This window comes from Sebastes fasciatus, chromosome 5, assembly GCF_043250625.1.
Source record: "Sebastes fasciatus isolate fSebFas1 chromosome 5, fSebFas1.pri, whole genome shotgun sequence".
Taxonomy (NCBI): domain Eukaryota; kingdom Metazoa; phylum Chordata; class Actinopteri; order Perciformes; family Sebastidae; genus Sebastes; species Sebastes fasciatus.
Window position 1 is genome coordinate 31,536,021 of NC_133799.1, and position 21,357 is coordinate 31,557,377.

The following is a 21,357-nucleotide window of genomic DNA, read 5'->3' on the forward strand; positions in this document are numbered from 1 at the left end:
GTATTGACTGGATTGAGATTGATGTACGGTATAATAAAGGTATAGGATCATTCATCTTTATGCCACGAACAGTACTAGGAAATCACGGATCAGATTTTGCCCGATCTTGGGGAAATGAAGCATCTCACCGCTTCCTTCCAGTGTTTTCAAAATGAATGTCAAGCCCAAAAAGTGCACTGCAATTACCTCTTGGTAATACATCATTTTCATGTAATTAGCTGAGGTTTGGAGATATTAGTTTGTAGCTTACCACAATACAGTTGTACAGTTACAGTTTACCACAATAATTTGGTATTGAGGTCCCAAAGCTGCAGGCTACAAAGGGGTCTAGATGGACACAACAGATTTTGAGTTTGTGCGTATTCCATTGTAGTTAGGGTTACACTCTCTGCCGTTCATCTTTTACGGTCGGTGCTCTCATCTGTCTGAAGACCTTCAATAAATTTGAGAGATCACTGTTACAGCTGGAGTATCAGATTTTGCTGTATCTGTTGGGTTAAGGCGGTTATTTGTGGTATAGTCTGCAGAGTGTCTGGCTGGACTTGTTTTTCAGGCAGATTGAACAACAGCTTCTCTCATTCCTCTGCTGTGGGCGTTTGGCCTGGCCAGCTAAAAGGCAGTAGTAGCAGCTGGACAGGACATACTCTGTACTCCATCGATGACCGAGGGAACATGGCTGGAGAGGAGGGGGAGACAGGAGCGGGGGGGAGACAGGCGGACAGACAAGGTGACAGAAGACACAAAGCTGTGGCAGGCAGGGCCAACAGCAGCTTTTTTTTCTTCTGAAACCTTTTTCTGTCCGATGATGGCGTCAGCTGATGGTAAAAGCATATGTGATGGAATTAGAAGAACAATTGAATGAGTGATGAAGGCCTTTGTCTGCTATGCGTCATCTTAACGGTTTATTTTAAAAAGGTTTATAGGTTATGCTACAGGTTCATAGATTTAGATTATCATAGTGAAACATCTCTATGTCCTCATAGCTCATGATTGAGTCATTTGCAGTGAAAGTTGTGTGTGAGACCTCTCTCAACCTGATTTAATAAAGTAAACATAAATTAGTGAATTTATTGATTCTAAAAGATTATTTGACAAAACACAAAATATATAAAAAATAAAAGTCTAAATCTTCAGTTTATTTGCTCCTACAGGCTTCAGTGTTCACTACACCACACAATCCTGACTTATTGGATGGACCGAACCAAATACTGTGATATTCTTATGGAATTACCTGTAGTTAAAGCTGCTATAATCAATATTTTTATTATAACAATGGATCAAATGACTATTTAATAGCATAAAACTCTGTAATTTCCCTCAGCTCTATGGCTGCCCTAGACTCAAGAAATTCTTAGTCGACCAACACTCATTCGACAGATCTGTGAATTTGAGTTTCTCTACAAAGAATCGCACAAAAGCACCACTTTAAATGGCGGTAAGAATGGCACCAGAGGAACGACCACAGCATCATAAAAATCAGAAGGGCTGTTTTCTTCTTCCTCTTGTCCGCAACATAGTGCTCAGTGGTAGTCATGGGGAAGGGAAGTCATCAAAATCGTCTGGAATCATCTTCTGTGGACAATGAGTAGCTATGAAAAATATCATAAAAGAAGCCTATAGATGGTATTTGTTGAGATTTCTTGCTCTGGAGCAAAGTAGCAGACAGACTTACCTCTCTTAGGCTCAGCAAAAACAATCGCATGAATCTTTGAATGCCCTACTTTTCTATCCATATGGTACCTTTTTTTCCCCACATGTCCTCCTTTTCTGTTTTATTTTTAAGCAATTTAAAAAAAGAATCAGACCATTGCCCAACGTGTGGTGTAATCTTTTGGCAGTCTCCCAGAAAGAACTACATTTTTCTTTGTTTGTCTGGCAGTTGTTTGTTATTCTCCATGTGTGAGGGGAAAAAGTGAGTTGGAGTGCCCTCAGACGTGTTTGTGGGAGTGAGGTTTTGATGACATGGTTAGGCTTCGGTCCTTTGGGAGGAAGAGGGAGGAGGGGTTTAAGCGGGGGTTGAAATATTGATGCACCACAGGTTTTTGCCATTAAGCCTGGTCCTTTTATCGCCATAGAAAGACCTTGCCATGCTTTAAAATATGTATGCTCCCAATAAGAGTTAATCTATCTGGGGCTTGGAGTGATTCACAAGCAACAAGAGACAGCAGAAAGCTCAGGTTGAGACGTCTGTCAAAGGCTCGGGATTTGTCTCAAGAGACAAATATGGTAACAATAAAGCCTATGTTTTTTTTTTTTCTCTCACAACAAGGAGAGGTTAGCTATGCCATACATAATCTCTGGCTTTATGCTGATGGAACATAGGCTTATTGGATAGCACGGAAAGAGAAAACAATAGCTATGTGTTCTGAGCAAAAAAAAAAAAGTTTTCCCCCTAGCTGTACCCCGCTGTTGAGGCACCGTGTTTTTGGAGTCAGTTGAACGTTGTTATCTAACTGTCTTTCACTCAGACTTTAATGATTTCCAAATGTTCCATCTGATTGCTATTGGCAGCATTTGCGTGTTTAGCGCGATGTGTTTGAAATGTGAGCAGGCCTTGGCTGGCACAAGGCTGTGGGGTAAAAACACAAGGTCTGACCCCGAGAAAAAACCTGGCTGGCCATGGATGTTCTCATCGTCTACATGACACCCTAATGGAAACGAGCTGTTCGGTGCCTCGCACAAAACCTCAGCGCTGGGGATTTGTGCCACCCTGACTTCATCTTGTGTATTTGCGAGTTACACCCTGGATGTGATTAAGTGGGTCATGCAGATATAAAATGTAAAGGAAGCTTACACCATAGCTTGCTAACCACCTGAAAGCTTGTGGCTGAGAGGGATGTTCCGTATCACGCAAGAGCAAATGTGGATGTTAAGTGCCATCCTGTAAACATCGGTGAATCTTTGTTGAAGTCAAGTAGCCCAAACGTTCACAGATCACTGAACTGTTCATTGCAGCTCACTGTGCCGTAGACAAAACACTGACAGAGAGCCGACTGACTGAGCTTCAGTGTCCGCACACCCTGCTGAGTGCTGCTTTGCTTGATCGACCGGGTTCAGTTACTGTTTTCTTGCAGTCGTGGCTGCTGTGATTGAAATGAGAACACCTACTAGAGAGTAGGACTGCAACTAACGATTATTTTCATTGTCAATTAATCCGTTGATTGTTTTCTCGATAAATCAGTTCGTTGTTTGGTCTATAAAATGTCAGAAAATGGTGAAAAATGTCTATCAGTGTTTCCGAAAGCCAAAGATGACGTCTTTTAAATGTCTTGTTTTATCCACCACAACACAAAGATATTCAGTTCACTGTAACGGAGGAGTAAAGAAACTAGAAAATATTCACATTTAAGAAGCTGGGATCAGAGAATTTTTACTTTCTTTTTAAATAGTGAAACCGATTAATCAAATATCAAAATAGTTAGTGATTCATTTAATAGTTGACTAACAACTAATCCATTAATCGTTACAGCTCTATAGAGTGAAAGAGAGATAATGAGTGCCAATCCCTTTATGCTAGTAATGCACCACTACTATGGAATTTCATGACTGATAAAGATAACTGATAATTAACAGTTACCGATAACATTACTCATACAAGACATTTTTCACAGACATCGTTCTTTATTTTTTCTTCTCTGCACCAGTTTAGCGTTTCATTTATTTAACATTGTCAGAATGCCTTTTTTATTCAACGCATTCCTCTTCCTTGTCAAAATCTGGCGCCTACATTACCCACAATGCAACGGGACTGCCGACAGTCCGGTTGGAGATTTGAGCTGTGTTGTAATAGTAGCAGCTAATGTAGAGCCTTGAGATGAGGAGGCTACAGAGTTTTGGTAAGATCATCTCTTTCTGAAGCGTGATTTATACGGCCAAAGTGACATCACACAATCAGACACAGCCTTTTGCGGGGGTTCCATGCGGCAGGTTTTTGCCTGTCCATGCACATACATTTCTTTTTAACTAGACAGACGCAGAAGGTTGGAGAAAATGGAGAATTTTGAGAATGTCTATTTGCAGCAAGGAGAAACACGCACGGAGTATAAAAGATTCAAACATTTCCTCATCACGATTCCACGTCAGCTCATGTCCATGCGACCAGAAAGACAAAAAGGACTTCTGACGTTTGTTGCAACAAAGAACCTCTGACATGTGACCTTTTTAGAGCCCTTTGCAACGGCCGTTTTTGCTCATTTAAGTTTTGTGATACCAATCAGATACACTGAGATGCTCTGCACAGTATGACATATAGAGAGTTGGACAGTGTGAACTGGATCATTACTGTAGTGTTGAACATGCTTCGTCCAGGATCTTGTCACATCGCCAAGGCAACTAGTAAAGGCTAAAGCTTATGGTTGGTTCCAATCTTTACAAGACCGAGAATGTAAAGTCTGGTTCTCCTCCGAAGTGATTAAAGAAGGTCAAATTTGAACATTCAAGGAAAGTAAAAACGGTTGAAATGCCTGAAGAGAATTATAATTGGACTGCCGAGTGTTGATTATATGTCTCACATGTTACTCAGCTTAAAGGTGGTCAGACTGAGACACGCTACATTGTCCAGAGGAAAAAACCTTCATTATAGAGGACTGAGAAAAAGTGCATTTGCACAATTGTTCTGTTTATGTACAATGTGGTGGTACTAGTTGCTTTCCAGAAAGAGGACTTACTGAACTTACAACATACATACTGTACATACATGTTTTTCCAAGTTCTACGTGTTGAAAAGAAGACAAATGACTCTTATCTGGAGTAGATCATTACGACCATGGGACATTACTGTGTACACTAAGAAAGAGCCCATACATGATTTACATAAATAAGTCCACATCATGTGAGACATGACGTTTGAATCCCTGTGCATTACTGTAGCTTTTTTTTTTTAAAGTTTTTTTTTTGGGGGCATTTTCCATTTTTATGACAGGACAGTGGATAGAGTCGTGAAAGGGGGGAGAGAGAGAGTGGATGCGGAAAGGGCCACAGGCCGGATTCGAACCCGGGCCGCCGCGGTCAGGACCAAGCCTTAATACATGGACGCCCGCTCTACCAACTGAGCTAACCCAGGCGCCCTACTGTAGCATTTTGATTCATACAGCATTCTTCTCTTCACCGCAGGGCCGTTGTCTCGCAGCCCATGTGAGCTGCTGCCGGTGGGGATGGGACACCCGGTGCAGGCCACGTCGAGGAGCTTCACCGCCATGTCAGGCTGCGCGAGCAGAGGCACCACCAGCCTCCCTCAGGAGGTCCACATCATCAACCTGAGAGGACATGTTGCAGAGGGACCAGACAACACCCCGGCTGAAGTGAGTCATACTGAGTGAAACTTATATTGTCTACAACCATAATTAACTCCTCAATAAAAACAGTCAAGATTACTCTTTAAACCGAAATAGTTCACAGGGAAGCATTCAACAATTCTCTAAACCCATATTTACTATCAGTATAGGCAGACAGCTTTTATTGCTTTTTCAACATTACTAATGTAGCCCAGTGAGACATGATCTGCCTTCCACCTCGTCTCATCTTCTGAGGACTTTATTGTTCAGCCTGATAAAGATCTACTGCACTTGCTATTTCCACTGCCCTTGTTTGCTCTATTTTTAACCAGTGACTCTGATAATGGCTGCTAGGCCTTTTCCCGTCTGCTTAGAGGAAGCTACGTGCCACAAAGCTAGGTGGTAAACGCCCGTCACACTAGAGTGGCCCAGTGAAGTTCATCCACAAAATAGGCGGCACTAGAGGCTTGTTGATTTTGGATTATCGCAGGGTTAATTGGTAAATTATTCGCTTGCAAGACGGGAACATGCTAATGTTTGTTACAAGATTCTTTCTATTTTCTCTATACTGCCCCGTTTACTCCCCCTGGCATTTTGGTTTTCAGGACAAAAAAAGCCCTCTGAGCTAGCAAGCTTTCTGACTGTTTATTTTGCAAACTCAATGTTAATAAGTTGGTATTTGCACCATGGACTCCTGTCTCTTAACTGCCTCTTTTGTGGAGCAGTTAATACTCTAACAGATGAGGGTTAAGTAAATAAAAGTGAACGGTGCAACACAGCTTATTAAGCTGTGACAGTCTCCTCCATTTTGAACTCTACCCTCAACTATTCCCTCAAAGGTAGCACTGTCAAGACGGCTTGTTAATGGTCACCGGTGCAAATTTGCGTTTCAAAATTCACCAAAGTTGAAATTGACGTGACAAATATGTACAGATTTACACGACACCGCAGGCAAATTCATTGATTTTGGTGAAAACTTTTGCCGTTTTAAATGCTTGTGTGACCAGGCATCATAAATATCAGTTGGTTTAATTTTTAGGCGTCTATAGCCGTGTTTCTATTCATTCTATTCTATTTATGTGCATTTCGATTTTGGATTAAGCTGTATGGAAACGGCAAAATTCAGTAAAAAAACTCCTCGATTGCGCAAAAAGGTTTTAACACTCCCTTGAGGTGGTTTGTGCTTTTGTCGAAAAAGAGTTGATACTCTTAATTGAATATGGAAACGCATTTGCCAAATAAATGATGACGTAACGAACATTTTACTCACATGACTGATCAGCTGTTTCTGCTGTCGGCGTCTTCCCGGATATATATTGCTTTGCCTTCGGGCAACATGAAACCTGGCCAGTACTAGCTGACATGAAAGAACAATTAAAAAATTGCCCAATTGAAACAAAACCCTGAAGACTTCTCTCCATTTTTCTATCGTACATGGGTTAGATGGCCAAGCCCACTTGTTTTGTTTCAAGTTCGCGACCTCTACTTTTTCTTCTACTCTGTTTACTGTCAGATTACAGCCATGCGTAGCCTATAGCGCCAACTTACTACGCAGCCTACATCATTTGCTCCAACCCAGTAGATGGAAACGTGCCTGATTCATATTTCTTTTTTTCGGCATTTCAAAAATCCTCTTAAAATTCACTTAACAATTGAACTGAAACATGCCTATTATTATTGGAGGCTCTGGTTAAATAAACTTGTTCTAAACCTCATGATCAGATGGGCTTACCTTAGCTAACACACAACTTTCTAGAGAGTGAAAAACAAGACAGTGATTAGTCAGTCATTTAAATGTCTGCACAGAGGGATTTTCCAACCGCTTCATCAAACTGTCAGCACACCTCCTGATAGTGTTCCAAAGGGTGATAGCGGTTTCTAAACCACTCCCTGTCCTCAGGTGCTGTAAAGCTTGTCTCACGGCAAGACTCCTCAGAGTTATAGCCATAGTTTAAAGATGAATCACGGGCCCACGGCCTTCGAAAACGCTGTCCCACGTTCCCATCCCCCCTCAGTCACAGCAGTGTGAAAAGCAGCATGTATGGACTTGCCATTGCAGTTTCGCTGCTGATGTAGGCTTAATTGTTGCCAAGGTCAAATATACAGAAGCACAGTGTGTGCGAGTATGCTGCATCAGCAGGTTAATAACGAAATGACTCTCTGGTTTCTGTGGCTGAGCTTATGAACTTAAATGGTAGTGTTCTGTGGTCATAACAATGAGAAGGATTTGTCTTTTGTTGTAATATCTCGTGTTTGCTCCACACAATGTGATGTCTAGGAGTTAAAGCAGTTACAGGGCTTCTTTTGCATTTGAGATTTGACAGATGTTTTGATTACAATCTTTGACATTATGTAGGACTGAGGAGGAGGTTGTTTCAGCATTGACATCACGATGGATTCATCCTATTACAAAAGACACATTGCAATCCAACACACATCCAACAATGTCATACCAGCTTGTTGAGGAGGTTAAATAACGCTCCAAACTTACACTAAATTGTGGCGAGGAAAAACTGGCATGGCCATTTTCAAAGGGGTCCTTGAACCTCTGACCTCTAGATATGTGAATGTAAATGGGTTCTATGGGTACCCACGAGTCTCCCCTTTACAGACATGCCCACTTTATGATAATCACATGAAGTTTGGGGCAAGTCATAGTCAAGTCAGCACACTGACACACTGACAGCTGTTGTTGCCTGTTGGGCTGCAGTTTGCCATGTTATGATTTGAGCATATTTTTGTGAGGGTTTCTGGGCAATATTTGTCATTTATTGTGTTGTTCATTGATTTCCAGTTATATACATTTTCATAAAGCAAATATTTGTCCACTCCCATGTTGATAAGAGTATTAAAGTCTTGACAAATCTCCCTTTAAGGTACATTTTGAACAGATACAAAATATGTGATTAATTTGCGATGAATTGCGATCAACTATGGACAATCGTGATTAATCATGATTAAATATTTTAATCGATTGACAGTCCTAGTAATAAGGCAAATTAGGCCCAATGTTTAAACCATTTTGCCCTGCTGGTTTCTGCTTTTGCATGCTGTCTGCACATTGAGTAACCAGTTGCCTTTTATGGGACAGACTGTTGAGTGCAAGACAAAGTCCATACAGTACAGGTTTTTGACGTAAAGAATTTCTTTCTGTTTTTCAACTTGTTCCAACAAGGACACTTCAGAAAGTCAAACAATCTTAACCATATTTTTTGTTGAAGCTGTAACAACCCTTGAGACTGGCTGTCTAAATCTTATTTTCACTTGCTCTCAAGAGACCCTTCTGCTGGTAGTGATGGAGCAAATAATGGTTCAAGAATACAGTGAACTGACAAGGACTGATTGTAAAAGGGATTCTTGTATGTTTTTGTTTATTTTGTCCAAATTTAATATTTTGTAGTCTTCTACAGAGTTTATTTATTAGGATTTAAAGCAGAGGGAAACGTGGGTAAGTGAAATTAAACAAATTTGGACATGCATTAATTTTACATTGTTAATTGTATTCTTTCTTACCAGATGTATAGAATAATTAGCTCTGTAAGTGACCACTCACAGCATAGCTGTAATAGATAGTCCAGTAAAACCTTCTGTGAAATCCATCTCTTCACGTCAATTTATCCAGCTGTTGGTAACCCGTCACCTCCATGGTCAAGTGATGACTTTTGCGGAGGAGGCAGACATCCAGCTGTCTGTTCTTCTGCCTACAGCCTTGGCTGCTGAAGGTCACTCCAGCTCTGGTGGAGATTAGGTGGCCCGGCAGAAGCTCGCTCCGTGAGTGATGAGATAACATCACCACTCCCACTCTGGTCCTTGATTGCATTTGCACCTGGATCGTGGGCACAGATTGGCCTGTTCGGACACAAGTGCTTAGCCTTCAACAAGGGCACACGGTGCGTCAGACTGCGGTCTCGTTGACACAATCTGAACCTGATCTGTGATCTTTCGTGACAGGAGGAGGTGATAATCCAGTGGAAAAAAGGAATTACAACTTAAAACAGAGTCGATCTTAAAATGATTAACATCCTTGGCCACATTTGGGCAAGGATGCTCTCACCTAAGAGGCTGTGAAAAAGGACCACAGTGCTTTTTATTGTTTACCCTTGACCAATAACAGCCTAAAGCATGAAACATATTCCTCATTTCTGAAGCAAAGTGAAAGCAATGCCAGTTGGAAGTAAGGACGTTGATTTTTTCCAGTGGAAGGTTTCTTGAGCTTACTTCCTAAAAAACAAACCATAAACCTCCACAACCACTTCTCTTTAAAGGGATAATCCATTTAAAATTAGTTTTGAATATCAAATAGTAACACCTTTAGGCTTGAAAGGTGGCTCTGAAAAGTTTATAGCTTGTTCCTTTGCATAGGAAAAGTTACAAGAGTTACAGTGCATTCCAACAGCATCCCAGTTTCATGGTGAAACATGAACCCACATAAAATTCTCAAACCACTCTTGCAGGATAATCATTTCTCCTCTGTCCATCTGTATGCTCAGTTTGTGCAAGTCACTCCTATTTGTGCTAAAATATGGCTATGTATACAGCTGAATTTGTTGCCAGTGTGTATTTTGTTGTTTTAGGCTTAAGATGTTTTTGGTAAAGTGGGCCCGAGACCATAAGGAGTAACCTCTTTGGTGAATATAATGAATTCAATCTTGAATGTTAAATTGAAGTTAGCCTCTGAGGCCTTCAAAGGGCACCTTCTTAAAGGGACAGTTTAACATTTTTGGAATTTTTTTTATACACTGCTGTTGTCAAGAGCTGGATGAGAAGATTGATATCACTCTCGTGTCTGTTTAGCACAAAGACTTGAAACAGCTACTCTGGTTCAGTGCAAAGGTAACAGCCCCTCCAATACCTCTGAAGCTCACTAATTAACAACATAATATTATTTCATTTTTTATCCATACAAAAACATGTTAAAAATACAATGTATCCTTGTTCAACGGTTCGTATGCATGGATGTATTAAAAGATACAGCGTTGGAGGCGGGGCCCCGGTCATTCCAATGAGAGTTGCTTATTGGCGCATGAAGCCTAAATGGCTCGACTTCCGTCTGGAAAAGTACCCGTATCTTTGCAGATCTTGGGCAAGGACAAGCGCAGTAGCGTCCGCTCGGTCACATGACTCGGTCACGGGGTCCCAACGTCACGCCGTCGTCACGGCTTGGCGCTCCAGCCTCGGTCTGGGTCTCACTCACATGAACAGAGGAAGGGAAATAACTCTGGATTCAGCTATTAGTGCATTTTACAACTTTAAAAACTTAATTTTTTAAATAAATGCTATTAGCGTGTTCGTACTGGGAAGTTGATTCACCTCAAAAAAAATTATCCGCTGATTTACAGACGTCTCTTTCCCAATGTAAGTCTATGGGAAAAAGTATTTTTGGGCCCGATGGCATCACGTGACGGACACGAAAGCTGCAGTACCGCCGTTTGGTCAATACAAAAGTCCGTACGTCGACCGGCGCATTTCCTGGGGGCTTGTTTATATGATATCTTACGAAAAGTTATTCCTCATTGTTGCGTTTTCCTACGAATGTCCAGCAACACATGACGCATGTGTAATTTGTAATTTTTGTTTTTGCATTTTCCAAAATGTTGAACTATTCCTTTAATTTTTTAGCTGTCAGATTTGGAAGCGTCCAAATTGAGTTCACTCTCAGTAATGGCTCTTTTTCCGTGTTTGCATCCTTTGCTTAGTTATTTCCAAAGTCGGCAGAGAGGTGCCTGGTCAGTCTGTGAGTATGTAGATTTTCTCCTCCTCACCTTTTGCTGATGGGGGAGAGGAAGTGGTGTCTGGGCCACAGAACAGACTGTATTTGGATGTTTGGAACGATGGCCTGCAGCACAAGAGGTGCCTGTGGCTGAGCTTTGGCTGTGCTGGACTGGCTGTCTGGGTTGAGGGAGCTGCTGGAGAACACGCTGTGCCCCAGTGACTCCTTACTAAGTATCCGCAAAGCCAAGCCTTGACCAGGTAAGGCAATAACTGTGCTGCTGCACATGGTGTGTATGTGGACTAAAGCGGACAAAGGGGATCACATGGTCTATTTGAGACATTTTTAACACACAGGCACACACACATCCTGCAGCTACAGTACGACGTGTGAGGCCTGCTTCACATCTCTTTCACATCCACGTGTGAAAGTCGCGGCTCGCAGTTTGTCCATATTTCCAGTGAAGACGTGAGAGCAATGAATTGTTTCCTGTCTGCACCAGTGAACCCATTCAGTATGGGTATTAACTAAAGGGCTATGAACTGTTATCCACAGAAAGAAATGCACAGCTGGACCTGACTCAGAATACACACTCTGGCTCCCGGCCAATCTACACACACCACAGCTGAGTTATTAAGTGCAACAGAACACCTCAGTAGTGACTGCGCATAGTGCTCCGTCTGCTCACATTCACAGGGCTGGCAGTCAGCGTAGAATAACACAACAGAAGGAGAAAATATGCTAATCATTCATTCAAGTAGCCTGAAGCTTGAAATACCCACAATAATATTTTGGATAGTATTCTAGTGATGTGCGAGCCATGTGCTCAGATCTGCTGAGGTGAAAGTGTAGCAGCCCGTGGTTGATTGAAAGAAGTTTAATGCCGTATGATTGAATTTCCTTTTATTGTTCTGGATGTATCCATAATAAAAGTGTAATGTTTAGAACCACTTGCATTTAATACAGGTGCTGCTGATTTAAAATAACAAACAGCTGTTAGGCTCTTGTATCAACATGAAATAATGAAATTGTAAATTGGTTCGGTCTCCTGAACAATCAGTTTAATGATGCAAAACCCTGATAAAGTCAGAAATTTACATCATCATTTGTAATGGTCATGATGGGTTCAGTCTCATTTTACTTTTGCCTCTAGTACAGTATACTCGCCGTTATTTTTATGTTCATTTTTACCAATGTCTCAATTCAGCTGGTCAAATAGTTTGCTTTACGACCAAATACTTGAGAAATGTATGACATTCCCATCAGCCTCAGCTGCATGCTAACATGCTGGACTAAGGCAGTGAACATGGTAAACATTATACTTGACATCAGCACGTTAGCATAGTCATCAAAGAGTATAGAAGCAAAGAGACAAAACTCCAGTGTTTTCTTGACAACAGCCACTGCCGCCATTTTGGACTGAAAACACTTATTATATTTATAATATTTTATTGTTCGACACAGGCCATTTTGGTAAAATATGACGAAAAAAAAAGAAATAATTTTGTTTTACTTTTGTACGTTACTTTTTAGGTGGACGTTTTACTGGCGTCAAGTAGTCGCTGTCAGTCCAAAATGGCGGAAGCGTAGCTTTGCTGCTGGTCGCTGATGTTGCAATGGAACGAACAATTGACTTTCATATCTTGACAATATTCTTTTTTTGTTGTCTATGTGAGCATGTTAGCATGCCGACATTAGCATTTAGCTCAAAGCCTAATTACAGCATGACAGAGCAGCTAGCTGGGCTGCAGACTCTTGCTAAACACTTTGTCTTGTTAGAAACTGATTTCAGTGAGTAGTTCAGGAGAAACGTAATGTTTCCAGAAGAGTTTTTCTTGGTGCATTGGTCCTTTTGCGTCAAAAACTGAGGGCACTTGTCCGTCCTTTTTTTTTTAATCCTGAAATGACACCCACCCCAGACAATGCCCACTAAGCATTGCCAGACCACAATGAGGGAGATTTGTCGGCTGGCTTTATTTGGTCGGTTTGCAATTTCAAACCAACAATTTTTCTATCAAACATACTCTGGATTTTTACTCAACGGTTCTTTTAGACAGTGGGCTGTTTGTTTCATAGATTCCTAACTCTCCCTTTCCATAAAATGACCAGTACTGAGACTGACACTGGCTCGCCTGGACAATCTTTTTTTTTTTCTATTAAAGTGTTATTCACATTTGTCTGAAAAAAGAGTGATGATTTCCTCAGCTCCAGTGGTCCTGATCAAAGTAACAGAAGCCCCTTTTCTCTCTAATACCCATGTGGGCCTCTAAATAAAAGACAGGCCAGGCTGAGAGCCAGTATGCTGGAAGAGGGACTAGTAAAGTGACTGTTCTGGGCTGGCAAGTCACAGTAAAGCATGTAGTGCCAGGTTGGGGCTTTGTTTTTAATAATGGTAGAATCATTTTCACAAATTTCAATTAGGTTATATAAGAAACATGTAATCTTCTAGAGCAAGAGGACAAATGAGAGTTACAGTCCGAGGAAGCTGTGCGTAGACTAGACTTGCTGCTGAAATTCCATCCCAGCTTTAAACCCCTCGGGATTTTGAGGCCAAATATCTTTTTGTCGGTTGACTGTTGACCTGAAGGTGTTGGTGTTTTGCCACTTTAGTTCCACCAAAACAATGACCTCATACTGAGGTGTTCTTTTCTGCTCCCCCAGCTTTGGTTCAACGGTGTAGGTATCAGGTTTGAACATTTTTCCACATGTTCCTTCTGTCACATGTTAAAGTGGCCTTTTGCACCCTGCGAACAAATCACCACCACATGTGCGTTGCCGCAGAGCTCGGCACTATGGCAGTCACCCAGTAGTTCCCCAGTCGCTGCAAACTGTGGAGCAAAAAGCAGGCAGCTCAAAACAAGAGGCCCGTCTGGGTACAGTCGGGTGATAGGGTAGAAAATAAACATAAGGGGCCGGCGATATCTGCAATCTGCCATCTTTCTCTAATCAGCTTACCAAAGGCAAACATCAAACACAGCCACTGGCTCTGAATCAGGGTGAGGCAGAGCAGATGATTGTTTTATCAGCTGGAATTCGCAGATATCTTTGACTGTATGAGTGACTGGCTGGAGGAGCTCACCGGGCACAAACAGCTGGCGAGAGCACAGCGTCAGATAAGGGGAGAGCTCACACACGAGACAAACTGCACACACGAAGCGAGCAATGTTTTTATTTAAACTTGCTTTTGAGGCTTATCGAATGTCATAACAGTCATACAGTTTTTGTTCACTAGGACAATTTTTTTTCCCTGGGAGTTCTCCTGATGTAAATACATTTTATAATAAAGGTGGAACATCCAAAGTCACATTAGGAAGTGCTTAAATCACAAATGGGACTTAGCAAGGTATAAAAAGATCAGCAAATGAACTGGCTGTGTGGCATTTTAAATTGAAGTGATGTTACAAACCATTATTTGCGCCTGCGTACACAGATATCACCAATGAAATCACAGTACCGACATCGTCAGTTGGAACCAAATATTCTCGTTCTGGAGTAGGGATGTCACGAGAAGCAATACTTCGGTACCAAGCCGATGCCAAAATTCTTAAAAAACATGGTGATACTCGTTTTTTTAACAGTACAGTAGAGGCACCGTAGGTACCGGTGACGATAGAAAATTTCCCTGATTATGCTTCGTTGTGAACAACAAATCTGTGTTGACAGGTGGAGAGCCAGTAATGTTAGCTGTTAGCAGCCGGTTGGCACCACAGTCCTGCTTGGGTAAATAATGGAGCTAACAGTTAATGTTAACGGAAGCTGCATTGAGCTACATTATGATGCGATCAAGCTCTAGTCAGTAAAAATGACTGGGCGAAGGTAAATTATAACGTTATCATGATGTGTTCAAATATAATATTGTAAAATGTAGTTATTGGCGAGAAACTTGGCGCATCATCGAGGGTTAATAATAGATTTGCAAAAACAAGTATGCAGGAGTAGTGTACGTTGAAGTCCATGGGCTTTATTTATTTATTTATTTATTTTTTACCGTGTTATTGAATTGGGTTTCGAGAATCGTGGAATTTCACTGGTATTGGTATTGACTACTAAATTCCTGGTATCTTGACATCCCTACTCTGGAGAACACTAATGTAGGGGACACTATCAATAAATATGAATAAAATAAATAAGACCTCTTTTTGGAAATTTTGTTTTGCAAAAATATATTTTCATTTCCGTTGGACTTTAATCTAATCAGAGGGTTATCGTGATCTGTCCTCCTGACCCCGTCCCCCCCTGCCTCGACGCCGTTTTATTCTCCTCAGCATGTCCTGCCACTCTGCCATATCACTCACAGATTGCTATCCGCCTCGCTCTGACGTCTTTCCAGGCTGCCGTTCTTGCAGCTCGGCGTTGAGCTGAGTGCAGACTGATTACCATCAGGCTCCAGGTAGCATCCCCATCGCACTCAAATATGTGGGTGGCGCTGATAAGAGCGGTCAACAGGTTTTGGTCCTGCTCCCCCCTTCCCTCTGTACACCCTCAGTGATCCAGAAAGAACCAAGATCCAGATAGACAACACACACGCACATACACACACGCATCAGATAACACAGTAGGATTGGTCCCAGGCACTGTGCCGTTCTCCTCTTGGAGCCGTGACTTTTCAGCTCTTTGTAGATCTCTTTGTTTTCAACTTTTGCAGTGTTCCAGGGTTTAGCATGCAGAAGTTTATCTATCCAGTTTAGTGTTGTTTATTGTTATAATTTTGGATATTGATCTATTTTAAATGTCTCCTATTTAAAGCCGCCCTCCAGCCAGTGTTACTTCCTGTTTTTCGTTTCTTTCTCAAACAGAGAAACCGACCAGATTGCATCGTTTCTCAACCCAGTTTAGATGAAGCCGGCTACAGTAGCTTGGAAAACAGCTAGCTATATGGCACTGAATCTGATGAATTTAGTGTTTATCAGACCACAAATAATACAAGAATTAGCACAACACACCGACTCTCTCTCACTCGTTCTCTCATTTACCATCTCCTCCTCCTGGCGAGGCAGCCGCTGCTGCTGCACCGAGGAGCCGCACCACCGTACGCTGGCCACAGCACACCACAGGACGCCGTTTGAAATGCAGTTTCGGAACGTTTCAGAGGTGCACCGTCCACCAGCATCGGCTGCTCTCGCCTCAGCTCCAAGCACCAACACTGCACCGGGCTGCACCAGGCTGCACCAGGCTGCACCAGGCTGCACCAGGTTGCACTGTGATTCGTTTATTTCTCTAGCGGGACTTTTCTCTTGTTTTCTCTTGGCCTGAAAGTTGTCCGCTCCCCGGCGTCCGGACCTGTTAGAGGCCGACAAACCTCCAAAACATCCCGAAACTGCATTTCAAACGGCGAGCAGCATGTCTATGATCCGTCCTGTGGTGCACTGTGGCCGGACACAACACTGGCGTACGGCATCGGCTGCTTTCTGTTAATTTACCTCCAGTAGGAGATGGTAAAGAAGAGAGCCAGTGAGAGAGACAGTATGTTGTGCTATTTGATCCTGCCGGTGGAATTTTGTGTAATCCAATGCGTTGATTGCACACACAGCATTGTGAAAATGAACAACACACTAAACTAAAGTGTAGGGAACTAGAAAATAAAATGAAAACCTGCAGTTAGATAATGCAATATGTGAGGCTGGCTAACTACACCTAATTAAGTTAGCTAACTAACTTGAAAGACAAACAGACAGAGCACAAAATTAAGTTATTTGTCAAAATTTTTTGGCAGTGTGGCTTATCAACATTGTCAGGAAATCATTCAAAGAAATATGAAATATCACAGAAAAGCCAAAATACACTGGAGGGGGGGCTTTAAAATATGCAAGTTGTTATTCTGACATTGTTCAGCATGTCTCTGTTTCATGTCATAATACACTGTGCTTTCTTTCATTATTATTTCCTGGGAGGGAGAGTGTGTTCCTAGATTAGACTACTTTTTGGCTAATTAAAGGATGTTTTGGGTTTTCTCTGAATCAACAGGGATCATCAGGCGCTTAATCAGCTCTGTCAATAAAGGAAACTGCAAGGACACTGAGCCGAGCTGATACTGAGCCCTGACTGCAGGGCTGGATACATTGTCGGGGCCGCAATATTGTGAAAGTATCGCATTGCAACGTTGATGCACGGTGTTTAAGAAGCGCACTTGAAACTCACTGTGATTTAGTTGGCTTGAAAAGGTCATGCAATTGCAACCACATGCTCGAGACAGGACAAACAAATCACCCGTTATAATTACAGTGTCACGGACATCAGTGCGTTCTAAATCTAACCATGTGGCTTTGTTATACAATAAAGGATGGTGTGTGATTCATCATTCGGGTTCCAGTTGGCGCTATTTTTGTTGTCGAAGCTGATTTAGAGTTGTATTGTTTCTTTTTTAACATTACCATTGTTTACACACACTACCATCACCACTACTGGTATGCCCAGTGACGGGCCTCCCGCTACAGCTGTCGTCCCTTGTGTGGAGTGTAATTTCAGTAACGCGATAGGTCTAGACAAGCCTCCATCCGTGGCTGCTGGCAAATGCGTCCAGTAACTGTAATGGACACTGGACATCCAAATCCCTGTGCCAGCCTCCTGATAATCAATCAGGCGTGGCCTCCTGTTCCCGGCAGACCCGTCTCCGCAGGGTCCCATGAAGGTAGCTGCAAGAGGGACAACTCAGCGTCACCTGATCCTTGCGAACACCATTATGAGAGGCACTTGGATGCCTGGTGTTTCTGCACCTCATCTCTCCACACCCTGGCTGTGTGACAGGGTCTGTTGCCAGTCTTACCAAACCTCCTGACGGCAACTCCGTGGGCAGATGCACGCCAGCTGCTGCTGAGTGCTGATCATCGCTTGCATTGTGCAACCCAGCTCTGGTCAGAACTGATCTAGCTTATCACTGTTTACTTGCTAAACTTGAATAACAGCAGATAATAATTACCACCGTTTTCTCTTTTTCGCCATCAGTGCCTCTTGGCGCTTCCTCACTTCAGCGCTCTGTTTATGCCTGTGTTTTCAGGTGACTCACGTCTTCTGGAAGTGTTTCTGTCTGGGTTTAAAATTCCTCTTTCTTTTACAACTCTCTCTCTCTCACTCTCATCCTTCTTCTAACCTCTCTCTTCCATCTCTCAAAGCCGCCAGGGCCTCAAAGCCAAGCCAGGTATGATTATATCTTGGTTGTTGTTATTCTCAGAGGAGCGATGCACGCGCTTTTTCCACAGTCTGGACCAAGGGGAAAGCAAATATGCAAAAAAAAAAAAGAGCAGTGAGTCTCTGATCTGTTTGTTTGGATCAGCATCCAGTTTGCCTCATAGATAACCGTTCCGTAATTTCTTCCACTTTCTTCTCTCCTAGGGACTTTTTAATGATTTGTGCAGCACTTTCACAGACCACATCGCTAAATACTCGTGTGTGTTGCTCTCCTCCAGGGCTCACATCTGCGGAGGACTGATAATTAGGCTTTGATGCTTCGTGTTCACTCTGCCGGTGCTGTCGGTGTCTCTTGTTAAACGGCTTCATGCAGCATCACAGTGACAAGTCTTTGAACGCAGCGTATCTGCCAGGAGATAAAAATCAAAGATTACTGGAAAGAATAGATCTGTTCTAAGGGAGACAGGAGTCTGGCGTACGGTTGGCTTGCAGAGAGAGAGACATACAGAGTTGTATTTTTCATATCTTGCCTACTGACAAGATAATTGCAATTTTTCTGACCAATATGGAAATTTGAATGGTGATTATTGTCTATGAATTAAAACTGAAGGCCTGTATTTATGGTCTGCATCATAGCAGCACTGAACAAGATACTGTGGGTTTGTTTGGGTTCAAAATCTAAAGGTAAGGTAATTTATTAAATTTTTTCAACTGCAAATTATGCAGTTTGTCAACATATTTCTTAATAAGATACAGTTTTCACTCCGCTCATCTCAGAGTTTTCATTCACATATCTTGAGGTCAGAGGTCAAAGGACCCCTTTGAAAATGGCCATACCAGTTTTTCCTCGGCAAAGTTTAGTGTAACTTTGGAGCGTTATGTAGCGTTCTTCCCGCTACAATCTCTGAAAGACAGAATAGCGGCCGGGCCCACCAGCGGACCGTCGGACTGCTAAGAGGTTAATAGTTTATATAATCTAAGATTGATAAATGACGTCCGTATCAATACAATATTGTCATGCAAAATATTGCGATACTATGCTGTATAGATTTTTTCCCCCTCTCCTACTTGTTAGGTTATTGTTATTAATTTGGTATAGAGCCTATTTGAAAATTGCACTGATCCAGACTATTACATAAATGGTTTACCCTTCAGTATAAAAGAGTACTATATAGTTTGTTGATTATTGATTGTTGTTTTGTATTGACTGAAATAAAGAGAGTACGAGTGTAAAAAAGCATCGCACCAGAAAAATGGTAATGGTTTCCATAACGATGTAGATCTTCATCTTGATAATATACACGCCTCAACCACATCCAAACAAATTATCGGCTTGAATGTTCTCTATGGTTCAAATACTCCTAATATGAAACTGTCAGCGCATTTTTAACAATCACCATCATAATTACAGATCGTTTGTTCCATTATTAGCTTCAGTGGAACCCTAAAGGCTTTATTGTATTTGTTGAATAAAAGCGAAGGGCCAATATTTTTGCGAGCTGTGTTTGATTAAGTTACCGTAGGGGTTGTTTTAACATCTAATGTGAATCCTTATGGGTTGAATTAGTGATTTACAGGCTTTTAGTGCTGACACACAGGATGGGGCTAATATGATTAGTCTGGTAATACAGAGTCGAGGAAGTTTAAAGAAGAGTGTCAGACAGACCACCATACCATCTCGTATCACTTCTCATCAAGGCAAGAGAGAACAATTGAGAGTTTTTAACATCTCTTGCGTAATGGGAATGTTAGCAATTAAGTGAAGTTGTGCTTATCTGCAAAGAGCACGATGGAAAGCCAGATCCTTTCCTGAGATGAGTTTGAGCTCAGTTCACGCTCTGGTCATGAACCACCTGACTAGATTTGGCCCAAATGGTCCAGACAAGTCTAAAACTGGAAAACAAGAAAACAACATTTTAGGTCCCAAAACATTAAGTTTGTTTTCCCCGTCTCACTACCAGACTGTGAAAATCAGTTTTAATGGCAGTCTGAGAACCAACGGCATGGTTGCATGCTGTAGAGATGGTAACAGGGACCCTTACTATTTTTTCCCTCCGCTAACAAAGACTCCACTGTGTGAAAGTTCAGATCCCGCTGAGGCTACATATCAGAGCTAAGCAAGTGCCTTTTAGGGAGAACACAGCACGCCGTCTTTGTGAGTTTATCAGCAGAGTGAGTACATAAACAACCACAAAGCCTGATAAAGAAGAACAATCTACAGCACTGCAATTACACCGGGATAGTAACTGTATGTTTCAGTGAACATGAGAAAAATCAAAGCTTTGACATTTGCACGGTGTGGCTGCGTGAAATGGGATCACGTGACGTGCTGTGAATTTGATCTCTTCCTCAGTATACACTTTGTGTGTGTTGTTCCTTTATGTGACTCCAATCCCTTTCTTTTGCCGTACCAGGTTGAGCTGCATCTGAAGCCGATCCAGTCTCTGCTGCGCCACCAGAAGCCGCTGGTTTTAGTGCTCAACTCCCCCCAACCACTGATTTGGAAGATCAAGGCGGAGAACCTGGCCCTGGGCGTTCAACGTACCTTTCATGTGAGTCCAGCATCACCAAAAGCCTTTAAATCCTACTTCCTAAAACTGTGTATTAATTTCCTCGCGGGCTAAACCGTACCGCCATTTCAGTAGCCTTCCTTCTCCGAGGGAAAGTGATGTACATTAAATGTGCAGAGGAGGCCTTTCCACACTCCACATGAGGCTTCCCATGATAACGTTGCATTGTGGCGAGGCATTCATCTTTAATCTGTATACACATACATCAGTTTCATCAGTGCATGCTTACTTAGCTACAGATGTGCACTCTTCTCAGAAGTGTGCAGATGCATTCTTAGCGTTTCCTTTCTTTTATGATAGTAAGATAATTGTGGAACTAGTTTTAGATTAGTGCTAGTTTCATTAATATGACTACTGTTTATTCATATCAAATGATTCAGTATGTTACTGTGAGAGTTTTCACTTTTTAACCAAACTCTAAACAGTATCACTCCCTCACATCGTGGTGTAAAATGTGTTTATGTGAAAAGATGTAATGTGCTTCGTCAGCATTATTCACACTCTATAACCACAGGGCCGTATCCCCGCTGCCTCCCTCCCCCCACCCTCCCCCCGTTAACGGTCCTGTTGATAGCTTGGCAGCTGTTCAAATCAGACAGGGCGTATCCGTATACCACGAAAAACCCTAACAACGGGGAATGTGTGGCAGCAAACACTAAACCACTAAAGCTCTGCTGAG

The 21,357-nt window shown here is 42.1% G+C and overlaps 1 protein-coding gene across 3 annotated transcripts in view; it reads left to right on the plus strand.

Annotated features, from left to right (window-relative positions):
- tgfbr3 (transforming growth factor, beta receptor III) overlaps positions 1-21,357 on the plus strand; it is an 82,925-nt gene that overhangs the window by 21,893 nt on the left and 39,675 nt on the right. For all 3 annotated transcript variants that reach the window (XM_074636481.1, XM_074636479.1, XM_074636480.1), the window contains exons 3-4: positions 5,113-5,300; positions 20,523-20,660. In XM_074636481.1, the coding sequence (XP_074492582.1) occupies positions 5,113-5,300; positions 20,523-20,660 (326 nt within the window). The remainder of the gene's footprint in view (positions 1-5,112; positions 5,301-20,522; positions 20,661-21,357) is intronic.